Raw genomic sequence first — 17,068 nt, 5'->3', positions numbered from 1 at the left:
CCTTCTTCAGCTGTACATTTTCCTGGTGTTTGGTGGTTCTCCCTCCCTTTTACAGTTCTCTGGTGTCTAATGCCTCCTCCCTCACATATACAGTTCCCTAAGGTCTACTGCCTAATCTACTCCCTCACCTATACAGTTCCCTGGTGTCTAATGCCTCTTCCCTCACATATACCATTCCCTTATGTCTAATGCCTCCTCCCTCACATATACAGTTCCCTTATATCTAATGCCTACCCTACTCCCTCGCCTATACAGTTCCCTGGTGCTTTTGTGGTTCTCCTTCCCCTATACAGTTCCCTGGTGTCTAGTGTTTTCCTCCTCCTCTCCCCAGTATGACTTCCCTGGTGATTTAGTACTTCACCTCCAATTCCCTGGTGGTCTAGAGCAGGCCAAACATAATGCAAACTGGGGAAAGCACTTGCGGGCCAGAGTTTGACATGTAAGCTCTAGCCTGATCACATGGTCTCCATGTCATACTTGCTCTGCCGAGGTCCACAGCAGAAAGGAAGGCAATAGCAATGTCCAGCGCAATGGAAAACTGGAAGAGCATATTATTGTTTTACCTGAGAAAGGAAGCAGTTGCTAGAAAGATGACCCGGTACATTGGAAATACATTTACACACCTTCCATTTTCCTAATGTTTCTGCCCAGAATTCAGCTGTAAGCCCTCCACACTTCTGGCAGGAGAGGCTGAGCACAGATATTTCAGCGCACAGCTCTGTCCCAGCTATTGGCTGCTGCTTTGGTATGGTTGATATAAGTTGATACTGCTTTTGCAGCAAAATCGTCCACAGAAATGCATTTGTAAACTGTACCAGTTAGTGTAACACTTTCTAATGTGCATCTTGTGTTTCAGTATGAGGTGAAAGCTCCTGTCCCCTCAATGTGCTTCAGAAATATCTGCAAGCAAATGGCTAAAATGCATGAAGCCATCTATGATCTGCTGCCTGAGGAACAGACACAGGTAAGTCTTATCTCTGCTCGCCACTGTATTATCTCTGCTCCAGTCTGTCATAAAACCATAATAGGTACAATATTACATTGTCATGAGACTGAATAGGCATTAAACATTAGGAGGAATTTAGGGGGAAGACTAGAAGCATATATAGTAAGATAAATATCCAGTTTTCTGTCTCCCTTATTCCTTTCCATGCAGTCATTGTTGCTGCAGCCTTAGGTCTCTTTTACAAGATACACTGAAAAAACTGATGCATTTTAACTTTCCATAGCAGTGCATTGTGAGAAAGCTTTCAGTCAAAATGCATATAGTGAGAACTGAGCCATAGGAAAACATGGACATTACTTTGGAAATCAGTTTTCTTTCAGTTATAACTGAGAGAACCCCTGAGGGTCCTTTTACACAATATGGGCTTGATTCACAAAGCGGTGATAACCCAGTTATCACGCCTAAAAGACTTTAGGCGTGATAACCTTTGCACCACTGAGTTATCACCGATTTGTGCTGCTCTTCGCGCAAAGTTTTGCGCGCGCAAATTCCCATAGGGCTCAATGGGCGCTGCGCGGGAGATCGCGCGAGTTTCTTCTTATCACGCCTAAACTGAGTTTAGGCGTGATAAAGGGCTTTTCACAGGCGTGCAAACACTTTGCACCGCTTTGTGAATCAGGCCCTATCAGTTGCTGTTAGTTGTAACTGAAAGGACAACTGAGATACAGACCAGTGTCCATCTTTTACTATGGCCTCTATTACACTATACACTGAAAAACTGAAGCTTTTTCACAATGCACTGCTATGGAAAAAAAAAACCGCATTAAAACATAAGGCATAACAACGCATTAAAACGCATAAAGTGTAAAAGGGCCCTTACACTACAGTCTGACTGCATTTGGAGCCCTGAATTCTCAACCCTAAGGGCTCATTCACAGTACAAGAGCTTTTCTGAGCACTTGTGATTTAAAGAGCTCTTGCTAATGTTGTCCTATGTGTGTGTTCACACTGGAGCAATGGGATTTTGAAAAACCCCTCAGGATTGCATTAGCAAGAGCTTTTAAAATCTCTGGCGTTTAAAAAGCTCTTGTAGTGTGAATCAGCCCTCACAGAGAGAAAAAAGGAACACATGATAGTTCTGAGTAGAATTGTGACTACACACAGATGCTTATCTCCTGTCACGTCAGGCATCCTTCAACAGTGTAAACCTTCCTTCAACAGTGTAAACCTGATTGTAGCTCTGGGAAACGTCTTCACCTTTGCCTCAGTTTTCTTGGCACCCGTCTTGAAGAGTCAGCCCCTCTGTGTTGTCAGACTGCTTGTAAAGTCAGGGTATATTTCTCATTAGTGTGTGAAAGCAGAATGTTCCCACGTCAGTGTTTATTGCCTACATTGCTGACTTGGTTAATTTATAGTTCTTGCAGTGAGTGTTCTGCTTCTATATAGGAAGTAATCCCACCGAGAAGGGATATTGTCCTTCTCTCAGCATTGATGGTATTTATATTGCTGCTGTGGCTGGCTAACTTGATTAGCCTCATTGATCTCTTGTTCACATACATATACAGCTCCGTAGTGTAAATGCCGTTCCAGGCACAGTGATCTATAATTTCTGAGAACTGAGTTTAAAACTACAGCCCAAATACAAATTATTGTCTTTTAAAGAGAAACAAGACAGAGCCTAGAGGACAACTCTTACTAAAAGTTATAAAGTTTACTGGAGATTATCAGATTGCTGGGATAAAATACATAGCATTTATAAAGAAATATCTAAACTTTATAGATGGAATAAGGTGGACTGCACCATTTTACGGGACTGAGAGCTGCCATTACACTGGTGACAGTGATTTTCTTAGTTAGCTTTGTGGAACTGTTCCAGCAGCTGTGCATTAGGAGGAGGAAGATGTAGGAATGTCGCCATATTCCTGATCCAGACTGCTGTAATGCTTGTTTCCAGGCTGAATTTCAACTCCCTTCAATGCTGATCACCTGCTTTAGTAAATGTGATTTTATAAGCCTTCTTTGGCTGTCCCTGCACAAAAGCCTTGTACACACATTGGTTAGATGGATCTTGGCTGAGGTGGTCAGTCGGGAATCTAGCATGTGTACAGCAGCTCCCAATCCCCCTTTATGTGATGCCATTGATCTGCCTGGTGGATTCTTGGCTGAGCGCAGGCCGAGTGCAGTGTCCTTGTACTGGCCCCGCCTGCTCCATCATGTGTTGTAGGGTTGAACCTCCACAACAGAACACATTATCCTGTGCCCTGAATTATCACCCGAGGGATCAAGTCCTGATCGGAGCAGACGTTCCCGACCTGCACGATCCTTCCGCTCTGCTCGCGGAGCGGAATGCAAAGCAGGAGCGGAGGCGTGGTAATGTGAACCTAGCCATAGTGCACAGTATATGAGGCTTTAGAGCGGTTTTACACAGGGGGCAATTAGGGAACATTTGCACTGCAATTGTTTATCGCCGGGGATTTGCAGCTGGCTGGTGCAGTGTCTCCTTGTAGGAGCAATTCCAGTCAGAGGGAATCACATACCTTTTTTGAGTGAGTGCCGGCCCCTTGTAGCAATGTCAAGTCCAGAGAATCCAAAGGAAGGGTCCGTACATAAGCGATATCAGGAACTGCATTAATTGCTCCATCACATACACATACCCTATGGAGGCATTCACACTGCAGCGTTGCAATCACATAAGAGCTGCTTGTAACGAACAGAGCGAGAATAGCAAATGTAAATGCAGAAAAATCACTGCAAAATAGCGCCACAAAATTGTGATCGATAAGCGCGAACGATAAGGATTTTTTGTCAATTTTCGGTGTGAAAAGGCCCTTTATGTTGCTGACAAAGCAATAGACAATTCCTATCAGTGACGTGGGATAGTAGGAGTGGGATAGGAGGAAAAAAGTCCTAGATCTTTTCGCTGAGAGCCATGGCTCAGGGGCTTGCTGAAGGAACATGGTTGTTGTTAGGGGACTATAGTTAGGTCCATAAATATTTTGACAGAGACAACTTTCTTTTAATTTTGTGATATTGTAGGGGTTTTCTGTTCTTTTTCTGTTTTCACAGCTTTAGGGTGGTTTTTTTTCACCTGCATGATGAGCTCCTTTGACCGCATGTTGTCTGTTGAGAGCAAAAATCTTCCCCGTGCAAGCACCACACCTCAAATCATCCCCAGGCCTTTTACCTGCTTAATTGATAATGACATAACAACGGACTTGCCCACACCTGCCGATGAAATAGTCTTTAAATCAGTTGTCCAATTTTGAGCCCCTGAAATGAAGGGATTGTGTTAAAAAAAAAAAAAAAAAAAAAAGTTGCCTCACATTTTTATGCAGTTGTTTTGTTTACCCCATTTAATTAAAGTTGAGAGTCTGCTGTTCACCTACATCTGAGTGGTTTCATTTAATATCCATTGTGATAATGTACAGAACCAAAATTAGAAAAAAGTTGTCTCTGACCAAATAATAAAGACCTACTGTAGCTGTAGGCAGTGGCGTAGCTAAGGAGCTGTGGGCCCCGATGCAAGTCTTACATTGGGGCCCCCCCAAGCACTCTATACATAACAATTGATACGGTGCACCAAAACCTGCCAATGGCAACTACAGTGTCAGAGGTGCAAGAAGGGGATGGGGAACAGTTTGTTAATGATTACTGCTATTCAAAGTATCTATAGAAGTGATTATTACCAGCACAGGACCAACAGAGAGCTAATACTGCAGTTGAGGGAGGGCCTATCAGGGCCCCTTTGGCCCAGGGGCCCGATGCGGTCGCAACCTCTGCAACCCCTATTGCTACGCCCCTGGCTGTAGGTGAGACATTGCTTCTCTTCGGCAGCTGGAACATAAGCTAGATGTTAGTGTGCCACTGTAATATTACCTGACTATAGGCACATTGCACTCCAGTGGTTCTGGATGTGTCTCTGGCTTTCAGGGACAAAGAAATCACTTGCATATTCAGTAGTGATGCACCATGGGAGGACTTTCTTGAATAAAGCTGAATTGGTGCAAATACTTTCGGTTTTCGAGAAGGCAAAATTATATTTCGCATTAGCTGAAGCGAGAAAAACCACAGGAAGCCCACCCTTGCTGGTTGCTAGATGGTAGGGTCTTCATATAAGCACACCAGCAGCTGTGATAAGCCTACTTTTTTTTTTTCCATAAAAGATGTGTAAATGATGTACCTAAAAGTCATTGTGTGCGTCATTCCACCTCCCCATTGAGGTTCTCTGGATAATAATCATCATCATCTTCTTGTTACAGGCTTTGTTCCTTCGAATAAACAGTAGCTGCAGGCTTCACTTGAAGAGTCAGCTGTGTCATCTGAATGTCACAAATGATGGAGGACCGCTGCATGGGTGGGTATATCAGAAAGCTGCAGCAAGTCCATGAATTCAGCTGTTGTATTGCATGCATAGACAGTATTGCAAATAACTCGGTTTATAAAGCTTACAATCTTACAAGACTTATTTTCCAAACTGCAGAGGGCAGCATTTCATTGTGTGTCACTCCCTGGACCAAAATACTGCCCTGTAATGTCACAGGCGTGAGCCTAGCTGCTGTAAATAGTATAAGTGACCTTTTACTAGTAATTACAGATTACCCAGCAAGCTCCTGCTGAACCAGAACTTATAGGAGTGTGTAAGGGGCTACAAAGTATCAAAAAGCCCTCTTACTAAAATGTCATGCAAAACACAAGTTTGCCTTCTTAAAACAGAAGGTGTTTGCAATTATTCAGGTTGGAGTGAACATACGATGTCTCCCACAGTGCACCACTGCTGAACATGTAGAGCATCCTTTGTTGTCCCTGTAAGCTAAACACACCTCCAGAACCGCTGGAATGCAATGATGGGTCAGCTTGTTAATTGTATAGAGCCACACTAATCCAACATGCATACAGTTTCAGATTGGTTGATCCTCATCAGTGCATGGCATGGATTAATGTGGCTCTATGAGGCAGAATTTGAAGCACCCAGAGTTACAGATTACCCAGCAAGCTCATGGTGAACCAGAGCTCCTAGGAGTGTGTAAGGGGCTACAAAAATATACAGTATGCCCTTTTCTTGTGAGTTCTGTAGAAAGGCTGGCCTTTGAGTGAAAAGGAGCAGGTCCCTGAAGTAACTTTAAGGTTCTGAGAAAAACATGTTCCATTTTAGTTGATGACAGGTTCACTTAACTGGTAAAATCAGTCTTTAGACACTTCATCTTGTACTGTCTATAATACACATCTGTGTTTGCTTGCAGAATGGTAGCGGCTGACATCGCATTCTACACTGGAAATGTCCAAGCTCTGAAAGGACTCAAGGATCTGGATCTAAACATGGGGGACATTTGGGAACAGAAAAGGTGATGTCTAACCAGAAGACAGCCTTTGTTTCCTCGGGACAGGAAGTGCTGTGTGAAAGACCTTAATGATTACCTACCCAATGCCAGCTCAATGCTGGAGGACTATGAGCATCTGGTGACTGGATCCAGCCGGCCTGTCAGGGATCTTCCTTTACTATATTACTGAGCAACACAGACTCGTCACAGGACAACTTCCTATTTCTAACAGCCTCAGGTTTCTTCTGGACCAAATCCAAGCAAGTGCATGGCTGTAACACAGTTTCCAGGATGTCAGATCTCATGTGTTCAGAGGAGAGGCGCCCAGAGGTTTCCACGGGTCATATACTGGAATGAGTCAGAAAACACAACACTATTACTTGGAAAAACTCTTTTACTTTCATTACTTTAAAAAAAGAAACCAACGCTGGTTGCTTGTCTGGGAGCATTAGTAGTATAAGTACGGGGGACGAAAGAAGCTCTTGTGTGATTGGCTGGGAAGCAGACTGGGCTGGCACTAGTAAGAGTGTTCCTTTATTTGTCCTTTAACTGGATATTGTTTCCAAGCTTCTATCTGCCCGTTCCTGTCGATGGAGCACTGCGGAGATATGTCTCTTTGTCTGGTAGACTTTCCTTTTCATGGTGGACACATTTCTTCTGTGAACAGAGTACAACCCCATGACCAAAGCAGTTGGGGAACTGTGAAAAAGTAGATAAAAACAATGCAAGGATTTGCAAATCGTTTTAAGCCTGTTTAATTAAAAGACCATACAGATCATATACATACAGTACATCATGCTGATGTTGAATTTGATGCCAGTAATTACTGTACCTTTCAAAAACATATGGTTGAGGCATGTTTGTCACTGTTGCATCACTTCAGTGGGTCCTTAGACAGACCAATTTAGCCCCAGACTCTTTTGCCAGGGCACCATGTTGTGCTGTTGTAATATGTGCAGGGTGCAGGTTGGCATTCTGAAAACCTCTGAAACAAACATTATCTGGAGGGCAGCGTATGTTGCTCCAAATATATCCATGACCATTAATGGTGGGTGCTTTTCTAAAGGTGCAAGCCGCCTAGGCCATGTGAATTAATGTTCCTCCATTCCATCACTGTACAAGCCAGAAGGTCCTTTTCCTCCTTAGCCTGGAGGACGTAGTGTATGATTTACAAGCTGTATCTAAAGTACTGAATCATCAAACCATTTAACCACAGTCTTAAATGAGCCAGATCTAGAGAAGGTAGATATGTTTTTGGTTCATGTTTACCGTATATCAGTTTTTTTGTACTGAATAGTAACATTTTAACTTGCATTTGTGGGTGACTGGCTGTGTTCAGAATCATGTCTATTTTTTAATGCAGCACACCCTGAGGGCCTGAAGATTACAGTCATCCAACATTGGCTCTTGGCCTAGTCCCTTGCACAGAGATTTCTCTGAATCTTTTAATTATATAATAAACTGTTGATGATTAAATCCCAAATTATTTTCTATTTAAAGTTGGGCTACATTAGTCCTAAAGTTCTGCACTATTTACCCATGTAGTGTTTAACAGAGCAGTGTACCCCTCCCCATTTTTACTGCCTCAGTGGCATGCTGGTTTTATACTTAATCGCTGACCTGTTGCCAATTAGCCTAATGAACTTTTTCAATTTTTCAATTAAAACAAATAATAATTGCTGTCATCAAACTGATTTTGATTTTCATAAAACCATAAAAAGCTACATAATTTGCTTTCAGTTAAATAGAGTATACAGTTTAAATGATTTGCAATTATTGCGCTGTTTTTATTTACAATGTACACACCTTCCCAGCTTTTTTTTTCTACAGGGTTGTAGAGAATTACCTTCTTATAACAGAAGATATTCACAGGTCACCTTCTAACGTGTATCTAAAAAGCAAAGCATTAATGCATCACAGGGGGCGGAGCTGAGTAGTAAGCCACTGCCCTGAAGTCGGCGGTTCCAAAGACATACTGGTAGCAATGAACTTGTGAAAACCTTCTCTTCTAAGAAGGTTCCTCAGTAGAAGACTTTGTGGCAGCTTTTGGCCAACTGCACAAACTTCTGGTGGTTTTTAATAGCCTAAATGGATATGAATACATGAAACACTCCCCCCCACCAGGCGGGCCAGTGGGACACTGAGCACATCATCAGCTGAATGCTCCAAGACTGCTGCGCATAGATTCACCTCACGGTTGGCATGATGCTGAGTTTATGGTACTTGACACTCCACAGCAAGAATTACAAAACATTAAAGGCTGCTCGGGCATGCGACACAGATAGTAAAACTATTTTACTTCATTAGAGAAGGTAACACAAAGCTGAGGACATAGCCTGCAGAATAACAATGAAGATATTCCGTAAGTAACGGAAATTTGGGTGCCAGTGGTGCCGGGCAAGATTAAGCTTTTGCTATTTGTAGCCACAGTTTGTATAGTAGGTGGCCCTGACGCCCGCTGTTTTATCAGGTGTGTCTGGCTCCCATATTTCCCTTATTGCCACAATTAACATGGGCACTTATGGGGCCCACAATCTTCCCCGCTGCTTAATATTTTTCGGTACTTATCCGTTAGCCAGGCGCATCCTCTAGGTGACGACAAAACTCCACCAGAGTTACATCTTTCCCTACTATCCATGTCGGCCTGGAGGGGGAATAGTAATTAGCGCCACCTGCCGGATGCGCCCGGCTAACGGATAAGTACCTATTTTTCTTATATTGTGGCGAAGGTGGCAGATATCAGCGGGGGTGTAACAGTTAGTGTTAGGTGTGGGGGCACGTAATGAGAACCCGAGTAGGTATTCAAAGTGAAAAAAACAAAAAACATATTACCTGATTTGGGGGGCTGGCCGGATCAGATAGAGCTTCTTACTGCTGCACCTTTCTCCAGATATACTGCATTTTCATTTTGTAATAAAATGTGCGGGACCACAAGGTCAAGACGCTGCAGAATCAACTCTGTGCTCTCCTCCGAGGGGAGTTAAAAATTAGGCTTTAGAAAATAAGTAATTTATGGTGAAGTTAATGTTGCGGTTAGGGGGGAGATTTACCGATACAGGGGGATGGTTACCGATACAGGGGGATGGTTAGGGTTAACATATTGGTAAAGAATAAGCTGGAAGGATCATTCATAAAAATAGCGTTGCAAAGGCAGTGTGCTCCCTGCATTGATTGCATTTTATTTAGCAAAATCGACAAAATATGCCAACTAATCAGGATTGCTCTAACAAACAAAGGACTTTACTATGGTTTGTCATATTTGGCTTTCTTAAAAATTTGAAAATGTCTTAGAAAAGAATAAGCCATGAAAAGCTGCAGCATACTGGATGAGACGAATGACTGTTTCTACTTGTCTGACTGTTGTCGTTTGCTAGGTAGGGATGGTCAATGAGATGCAAATAATGCAAATTGTGTATGCAAATTTATGCAGCTTGAAAATGAACCAGTCAGATCCTGCTGGGGTAAAATTTGATTGGTCCATTTTCAAGCTGCATAAACTTGTATACAAAATTTGCATATTCCTTCATCAACTCCAAATAAATTGTATTTCCTTGACCAGCCCTAATGCTAGGTACATGCCATGAAATGTCCCATCAGATTTACGGGTCAAACCGAAAATTTTTAACTTGCCTGATCTTCTCTAGATCCATAAAGTAATCAATTTTCAGTTCACCATTGCACAAAATGGATCCCGTTTTCGGACATGTCAAATTATCGGTTCGACCCGTCAATCTGATGGGAAATTGTGTGGTGTGTACCTAGCATAATGTCTACCAATTATTACTGCTTTGTCCCAGCCTCACATGCTGAATTAACATGTAATCTCTAATGCACAATGCTATATTAATTCATACAGGTCTTCCTACCTGGATGTATAGAAAACCTTGAGGAAACTGGAGACAAACATCTATAGTGACTTCTGTTTCCAACCATAATACTTCTAGTGATCATTGAAGGAGGACAGGATCTGGTTTCTGTGAATAGCATCTCCGTTGTTAGTCTATGGAAATCCTCTGCAGACTCCTAAGTATGTGACTGAGGCCTTGTCATGTGCTTGGCTCTGCAGCGACTGGCCCACCAGCTGCCCTGCAGGTGGCGCTCTGTAGCGCTGGTGCTGTGATTAGCACGGGTTGGATAGCTTTGGGGACATTGGGATAAATTGCTGGTATTTTCAATCAGTATTTTTGTACATTTTTTTTTAAATTAAGGTATTTTTGCCTTTCCCATTATTGGTGAAGGTGAAAGTATTTATTTGCAGTATCTGCTATGGATGTTTGTTATGTTGATATTTTCTGATTGCATCTTTAAGTAAATTTCAATCAATTACGAAATTTGCTTCTTTTTTTTTTTTTTTTTTTTTTTTTTTTTTTTGGTTCAAAGCAACATCTAGAAGCCGGATTGAAGACTGGTGCAAAAAGCATGCGCAGAGCAGCTGCCAAGAACAGCCAATCAGGTTCCGTTTTGTTTTTAGAGCTAAAGTCTGATTAGGTATTCATGGCAATTGCTCCGCTTCTCTTTGCATCTATATTTGTACAACAACCCCTGTGTACATAGATAAATACTGTATATTTGAACCTAATATAAAATTGTATATAAATTGTAAAGTGCCTCTGGCAGCTAAATGAAAGTATATGAAGGTTGTTGCTGTATTTGTGAATTGGTTCTATGCCAAAGAGTTGTCAAGGAGCACATCTGTTTTATCTCTGGCCACAAGATGGCGGTAGCTTTGGATGCAGGACTGAAGCTCTCTGTTGTCCTCTGGCACTGGGAGTCGCTGGGAGATTTGCTGTAACAGCAGTCCGGTATCAAGTGCCTGTGTATATTTATGAAATACAGACTCCTCTAATTGTTTTACTCCAAAGTAAAATGAGTGCCTACCCTTCAACCTGTGTGGACTTGGCCTTCATTTCTGTTGTAATAATTCTGGAACTTTTAAAGCTTCATCAGTTTACTCCAACTTTATGAGCTATGGAAGAGATTTTCTGGTGAGAAGGTTTTCGGAGAAATGTTTACCTTACCATGAAGGAATAAGTGTGGGTTTATTTTCAGTTTTAAGGTGCGGGAGAGGTTTCCCCCCCCCAAAAAAACTGTCAGTTTTGTCTCATGCCAAACCCTCCAGTCAACCCCATCACTCCTCCAGTAATGCCCTCAACACACCTCCAGTCACCCTCATCATATCTCCGCTAATGCCTCTATCGCATTTCTGGTAATGCCCCCATCACACCTGAAGTCACCCTTTTCACACCTCCAGTAGTCTAAAACATATACTGTACACATAAGACTACTCAACAGCCCTCATACAAGTCCTGCTTGTATACAAGATGAGATATCCTGAGGTAAATATCAACATTTATCAAATGTCCTTTTATCCAGCTTTTCAGCAGAGTAAAGGTCCATACACACGCTTGATGGAAGGCAACAACGGTTCCGTCGTCACCTCCTGCTGGGCGTGTTTTCAGCAGACAGTACAGCGTGTGTACAGTCTGTCGGTGGACTGATAAGGCTGTTTCTGAACGATCCGCCAGGCGGATCGCTTAGAAACAGCCTTATCAGTCCAGTGACAGACTGTACACACACTGTTCAGATCAAAGAGTGAAGGGTTGCCGGCACTACAGAGTCTCTAGCCGTGTTACTGGGAAAAAGGATGGATGGATGTTCTAAAAGCCACCTTGATATTATAACAGATACTGCGTGCTCATGACTAAAAGCGAAACATACACATAGGATCAGCATCAGAAAAGAAAAACAGTTGAATCAGGCACTGCAGTAATAACTGTTTTAATGGTGTTTCTGATTGTGAATAAAATCACCATTGTTATATCAAAAAATTGTGACATTCAAAAAGGTAGATACAAAACATCATCATCTGTAGAAAAATTATCATGTGCAAACATCTTGTGTATTCAAACAGTTGCAAGAGGAAGATGTCCTACCATATCAAAGGTGGCGGTGGTGGGTGCAGGGCAAAAACGGTAGCCCAACGGCCGTTTTGCACGGCGGTGCTTCTTCCGAGCGGCGGTGCTTCTTCCGAGTGCATGCTGTACACACACTGTACTGTCTGCTGAAAACACGCCCAGCAGGAGGTGACGACAGACCCGTCGTTGCCTTCCATCAGGTGTGTGTATGGACCTTAATAGCTTGCTAGTAGCCTTGATATATATAATCACCCCCACCACACCCGTGTGACTGGGCACTCACCCTTATCAAATGACCCCGTTAAGATGGGTCATAAGCACTTTTGGGATACTCTCAGGCAATCCCCAGCCTATCACGATCCACTTTTCTCTTATACTTTGAGGTGCAATCTCTGTGAAAATACTGCTGTATAAGCGAAAAGTGGATGGTATCCCAGAAGCGCTTATGACGCATCTTAACAGGGGCTCATTCGATAAGGGTGTGTGCCCAGTCACATGGGTGTGGTGGTGGTGATTATATATCAAGGCTACTAGCAAGCTCTTACTCCACTGAAAAGCTGGGTAAAAGGACATTTGATAAGTGTTGATATTTACCTCAGGATATCGCATCTTGTATACAAGCAGGACTTATATTAGGGATGTTGCGCAGTCTTATCTGTATATGTTTTAGGCTTTATTGAAGTATTTTAGATAGCGCACCACCTCTTGTTTAATTGGAGTGTTCCTCAACTGTACCTATCAGTGCAGTGAATTGGGTAAAATTGTAGTAGACCTTCAGTAGTGCTCTCATTACACTACCAGTCACCCTTGCTACACCTCCAGTAATGCCCCCCAGTCACGCTGACCACACCTCTGGTAATGCCCCAATCACACCTCCAGTCACCTGCACACTGCTAGTAATGCCCCTATCACACCTCCAGTCACCCTCACCACACCTCTGGTAATGCCCCCATCACACCTCCAGTCACCTGCACACTGCTAGTAATGCCCCTATCACACCTCCAGTCACCCTCGCCACACCTCTGGTAATGCCCCCATCACACCTCCAGTCACCTGCACACTGCTAGTAATGCCCCTATCACACCTCCAGTCACCCTCACCACACCTCTGGTAATGCCCCCATCACACCTCCAGTCACCTGCACACTGCTAGTAATGCCCCTATCACACCTCCAGTCACCCTCACCACACCTCTGGTAATGCCCCCATCACACCTCCAGTCACCTGCACACTGCTAGTAATGCCCCTATCACACCTCCAGTCACCCTCGCCACACCTCTGGTAATGCCCCAATCACACCTCCAGTGACCCTCACCACACTATTATGGAGACAAACAGTTAGACCTTATTCACACCAGGGCTTTTCATCCCTTGAAGCGTGAACAACTTTTTTTTACTTGCTTACTGTTCAGTAACTGAGTCCCTAATTGTCAATCAGGAGTTCCATATTTTGTTAATCTTTACATGACCAGTATATACCATTTTATATGGTTTGTAAAATTTATCATCTTGAATTCTCAAGGGGACCCTTAGCCCTGTTAACAAAATTGCCTTTTGTGAGTGGTTGAGTATCACAGTCCATCATCTAGTTCTTGGTACAAACTCATCAATAATGCCAGCAGGAGGACCTCTGGGGAATGTGATAAAGTAATGCAGTGAATTGGGGGGAAAAAATCTCAACAGAACTGCAGGAGCATTGAATCAAGTGGCAATTCCAGAAAGCACTTTTAGAACACAGTTTGGTGGCAGCCAAACCCCATCTGCAGAGTTTCTATAATGAAGATGATTATATTTTAAAACTGAGGGTTTGCCTGCGCTCCTGATAGTTTTAGAATGAATAGAAGATCTCACTGTTTCCTCAAGCTTCTTTATTTAATGAAGGACTTATTTGGATCCATTTATGGAAAGTATTTTTAAAAGGTAAACTGCTTTCTCCATATTCTACAATGTAAGTATTACTTTTAAGGGGGGGTTCAAATACCCTTGGAGCTCTTAACCAACTATTTTTGTCCTGGAGTGTGACCTACCTACCTGCAGAGGACTCAAAGACCAGAGCAAGGACAGGTTTCTCCTCCCCAGCCTAGTACTGTGGTTGCAGGCTTTGCAACCCACACTTGTGAGTACCTCTCCACTGTATCTATCTGTTGCAATTATATACCACATGGGGCTCCTATGCTCTCTTTTTTTCTTTTGTTTTTCTGGAAGAGCCTTCAGACTACTCCTGACATCCTAGTAAAGTTCTTGGGTTTACCCTTAAAGTTCTGACTTATTCCAGTCCAGAGGTCTTATGAAATATGTGTACAAGCCAAAGCAAGTTACTGAGAGCTCCTTCCTAGATATACAATCCTCATAATATCCCCACCCAAAAGCCCTGTATCTGAGGGGATCACAAGATTCGACAAGTGCTACATCAACAACATTTGAGGTTGGGGGCAGCCCTTGTAAGTGGCACCAATATATCTTTGTGTTGTTTGTATCCCAGCTTACAGATTCATGCAGCAACTGAATTTCCCTAAGGCCCCATTCACACTTGCGTTTTGGCATGCAAACGGACCGGATCAGGACCTGATCCGGATCAGAATCATACGGTTCCGATCCGGATCCAGTCCGTTTGCATCAGGCTGCCATCCGGATCCGTGGGGTAAAAAAATTACAAATTACCATAAAAATTGTTGGGGTCTGCAGAAGGTGCACCTGTAGAATCAGGTCCTCCGCTGTAGGCCTCACCTCCGACATACTGCCATAACAGCTCCAGCACGTTAGTCACTGCTGCTCCACTCCAGGAATGCTGGGCCCATGTGTCCCCATCCGAAATGGCCGCTATATACGCATAGGAAGTGGGGTAGAACGTCAGGTGTTTGTATCCTGTGTGTTCTGTGCTTTCCGTTCCCCATAGGTTTCTGTTTCCGGATAGTGCAGTCAGGCTCTGGTCCGGGTGCGTGGGCCGGATGATCTGGACCCAAAAAATAGCGTATGTTGGAAAAGAATCCAGAGTCCGGATCCGATCCGGCTCCGTTCTGTACGGAACGTACGCATGTGAACGTCCGCATAGACTTTGCATTGCTATGCGGAACGTACGTTCCGTTTGTACAGTATACGGTCCGGATCCGATCAGGCGGATCCGGACAGGGAACACTAATGTGAACCAGGCCTAAGTCCAGTGCTGCCCCCATCCTTCCACTAGAGATTAACAATGTGTTCCTTATTTAGGTCTGCTTGCTTACAATACTTCTTCAGTATACAGTGGAACCTTGGTTTGTGAGCATAATTTGGTCTGGAAACATGCTTGTAAATCAAAGCACTCTTACATTAAAGCAAATTCCCACATAATGATTAATGAAAACTCAGATGATTCATTCCACAATCCAAAAACATTTAAAGCTCAAACCCACTAGATGTTTTTTTTCTAAGCGCTAGTGATTTGAAAAAGCTCTTGCTAATGCAATGCTATGGGGGATTTTTATAAAATCACATCACTCCAGTGGGATCACACCCATAGCATTACATTAGCAAGAGATTTTCAAATCACAAAGCGCTCAGAAAAGCGCCTTTAGTGAGGTCTAGGCCTTAACAGAACCTAAGACAAAGGGGGTAAAATGATAATTACCTGGGGCTTCTTCCAGCCCCATGAGCATCATTGCCTCCCTCGCAGTCCTCCCAGGTGGGTCAGTTCGGCTGCTACCAGCCTCTGTAATCCTTGTTAAAGGGAACCTAAACTAAGGAGATGGATTTGTCCTCTTTTAAAACAATACCAGTTGCCTGACTCTCCTGCTGATCCTGTGTCTCTAATACTTTCAGCCACAACCCCTGAACAAGCATGCAGATCAGGTGCTCTGACTGAAGTCAGACTGGATTAGCTGAATGCTTGTTTCAGGTGTATGATTCAGCCACTACTGTAGCTAAAGAGATCAGCAGGACTGCCAGGCAATTGGTATTGTTTAAAAGGAAACATCCATATCCCTCTCAGTTAAGGTTCCCTTTAAGTCATGCCAGTCAAGCTCTTTTGTGCATGCCCGGTCGTGTGCCTAATGGCCTTAATTCTGGTAGCTATGTGCTGTATTTTTTTTCGTCAGTAAAATACCTCATGCAGTATTTTCTGTTCTTTTGGGAAATTCTGAAAGGTTTTTCCGCATTTCTGAAACTGCAGTAAAACTTGCGGTATATCAGCAGTAAATAATAATAGTATTTAATAGTCTTCCATAGTCTTTGGAAGATTTTTTTTTTTTATGTGGAGGTGTACTGTATTTGATTATGCAGCAGCCTATGGAAAATATATTTACAAGCAAAAAAAAAAAATCCAGTAAATATTTGGAGTTTTATTTCTACTATTCTTCTCTATTACACAGCCTGAATAGGAATTCCACTAAAACAGGAATAGGAACTGAATAAGAACTCCACAAAAAAAACACAAAATTTACTTTACCGCCAGGTACAGGCAGGGCTTAAATTGATCTGTAAATTATGTGCTAACATGCCCCCTATTTTTTCATGTGAATGCTAATTTTTGGTTAAATACCGCACCTTTTATGATCTAATTTACAACATGCAGTAAATTATGACCAAAATTTACCAGCATAACAAACTACTTTTACCTCATGAGGTAAAATACCACTTGTGCGGTGAAACGGACAGTAAGTGTACCAGAATTGAGGTCCAGTGTGTTCACATTGCCAAGAATATTCTGCGCAGGTGCAGAATACTCACAGGAATTTAAACATGAGTGTGGTCGGTCAATGCATGCGCGGAAGAGCCTGACTGACACGCTTGAACGAGGATTACCAGGGCTGAGAGCAGGCGAACAGAGCCACTCTAGAGACGGTGAAGGAGGCAACAGTGTTCATGGCCATGCACAAACAAGTCTCAGATAATAGGGAATTACCTCAGTAATCG

At 43.0% G+C, this 17,068-nt stretch overlaps 1 protein-coding gene across 3 annotated transcripts in view; it reads left to right on the top strand.

The window, feature by feature from the left end:
- VPS54 (VPS54 subunit of GARP complex) overlaps positions 1-11,149 on the top strand; it is a 128,834-nt gene extending 117,685 nt beyond the window's left edge. For all 3 annotated transcript variants that reach the window (XM_068232366.1, XM_068232363.1, XM_068232365.1), the window contains 3 exons: positions 857-964; positions 5,206-5,300; positions 6,187-11,149. In XM_068232366.1, the coding sequence (XP_068088467.1) occupies positions 857-964; positions 5,206-5,300; positions 6,187-6,292 (309 nt within the window). In that variant the 3' untranslated portion in view covers positions 6,293-11,149. The remainder of the gene's footprint in view (positions 1-856; positions 965-5,205; positions 5,301-6,186) is intronic.
- Positions 11,150-17,068: the final 5,919 nt, after the last annotated feature.

Source organism: Hyperolius riggenbachi, chromosome 4 (assembly GCF_040937935.1).
Source record: "Hyperolius riggenbachi isolate aHypRig1 chromosome 4, aHypRig1.pri, whole genome shotgun sequence".
In the NCBI taxonomy this organism is placed as follows: domain Eukaryota; kingdom Metazoa; phylum Chordata; class Amphibia; order Anura; family Hyperoliidae; genus Hyperolius; species Hyperolius riggenbachi.
The sequence above is the reverse complement of the archived record's forward strand: the minus strand, read 5'-3'. Positions and strand labels throughout refer to the sequence as shown.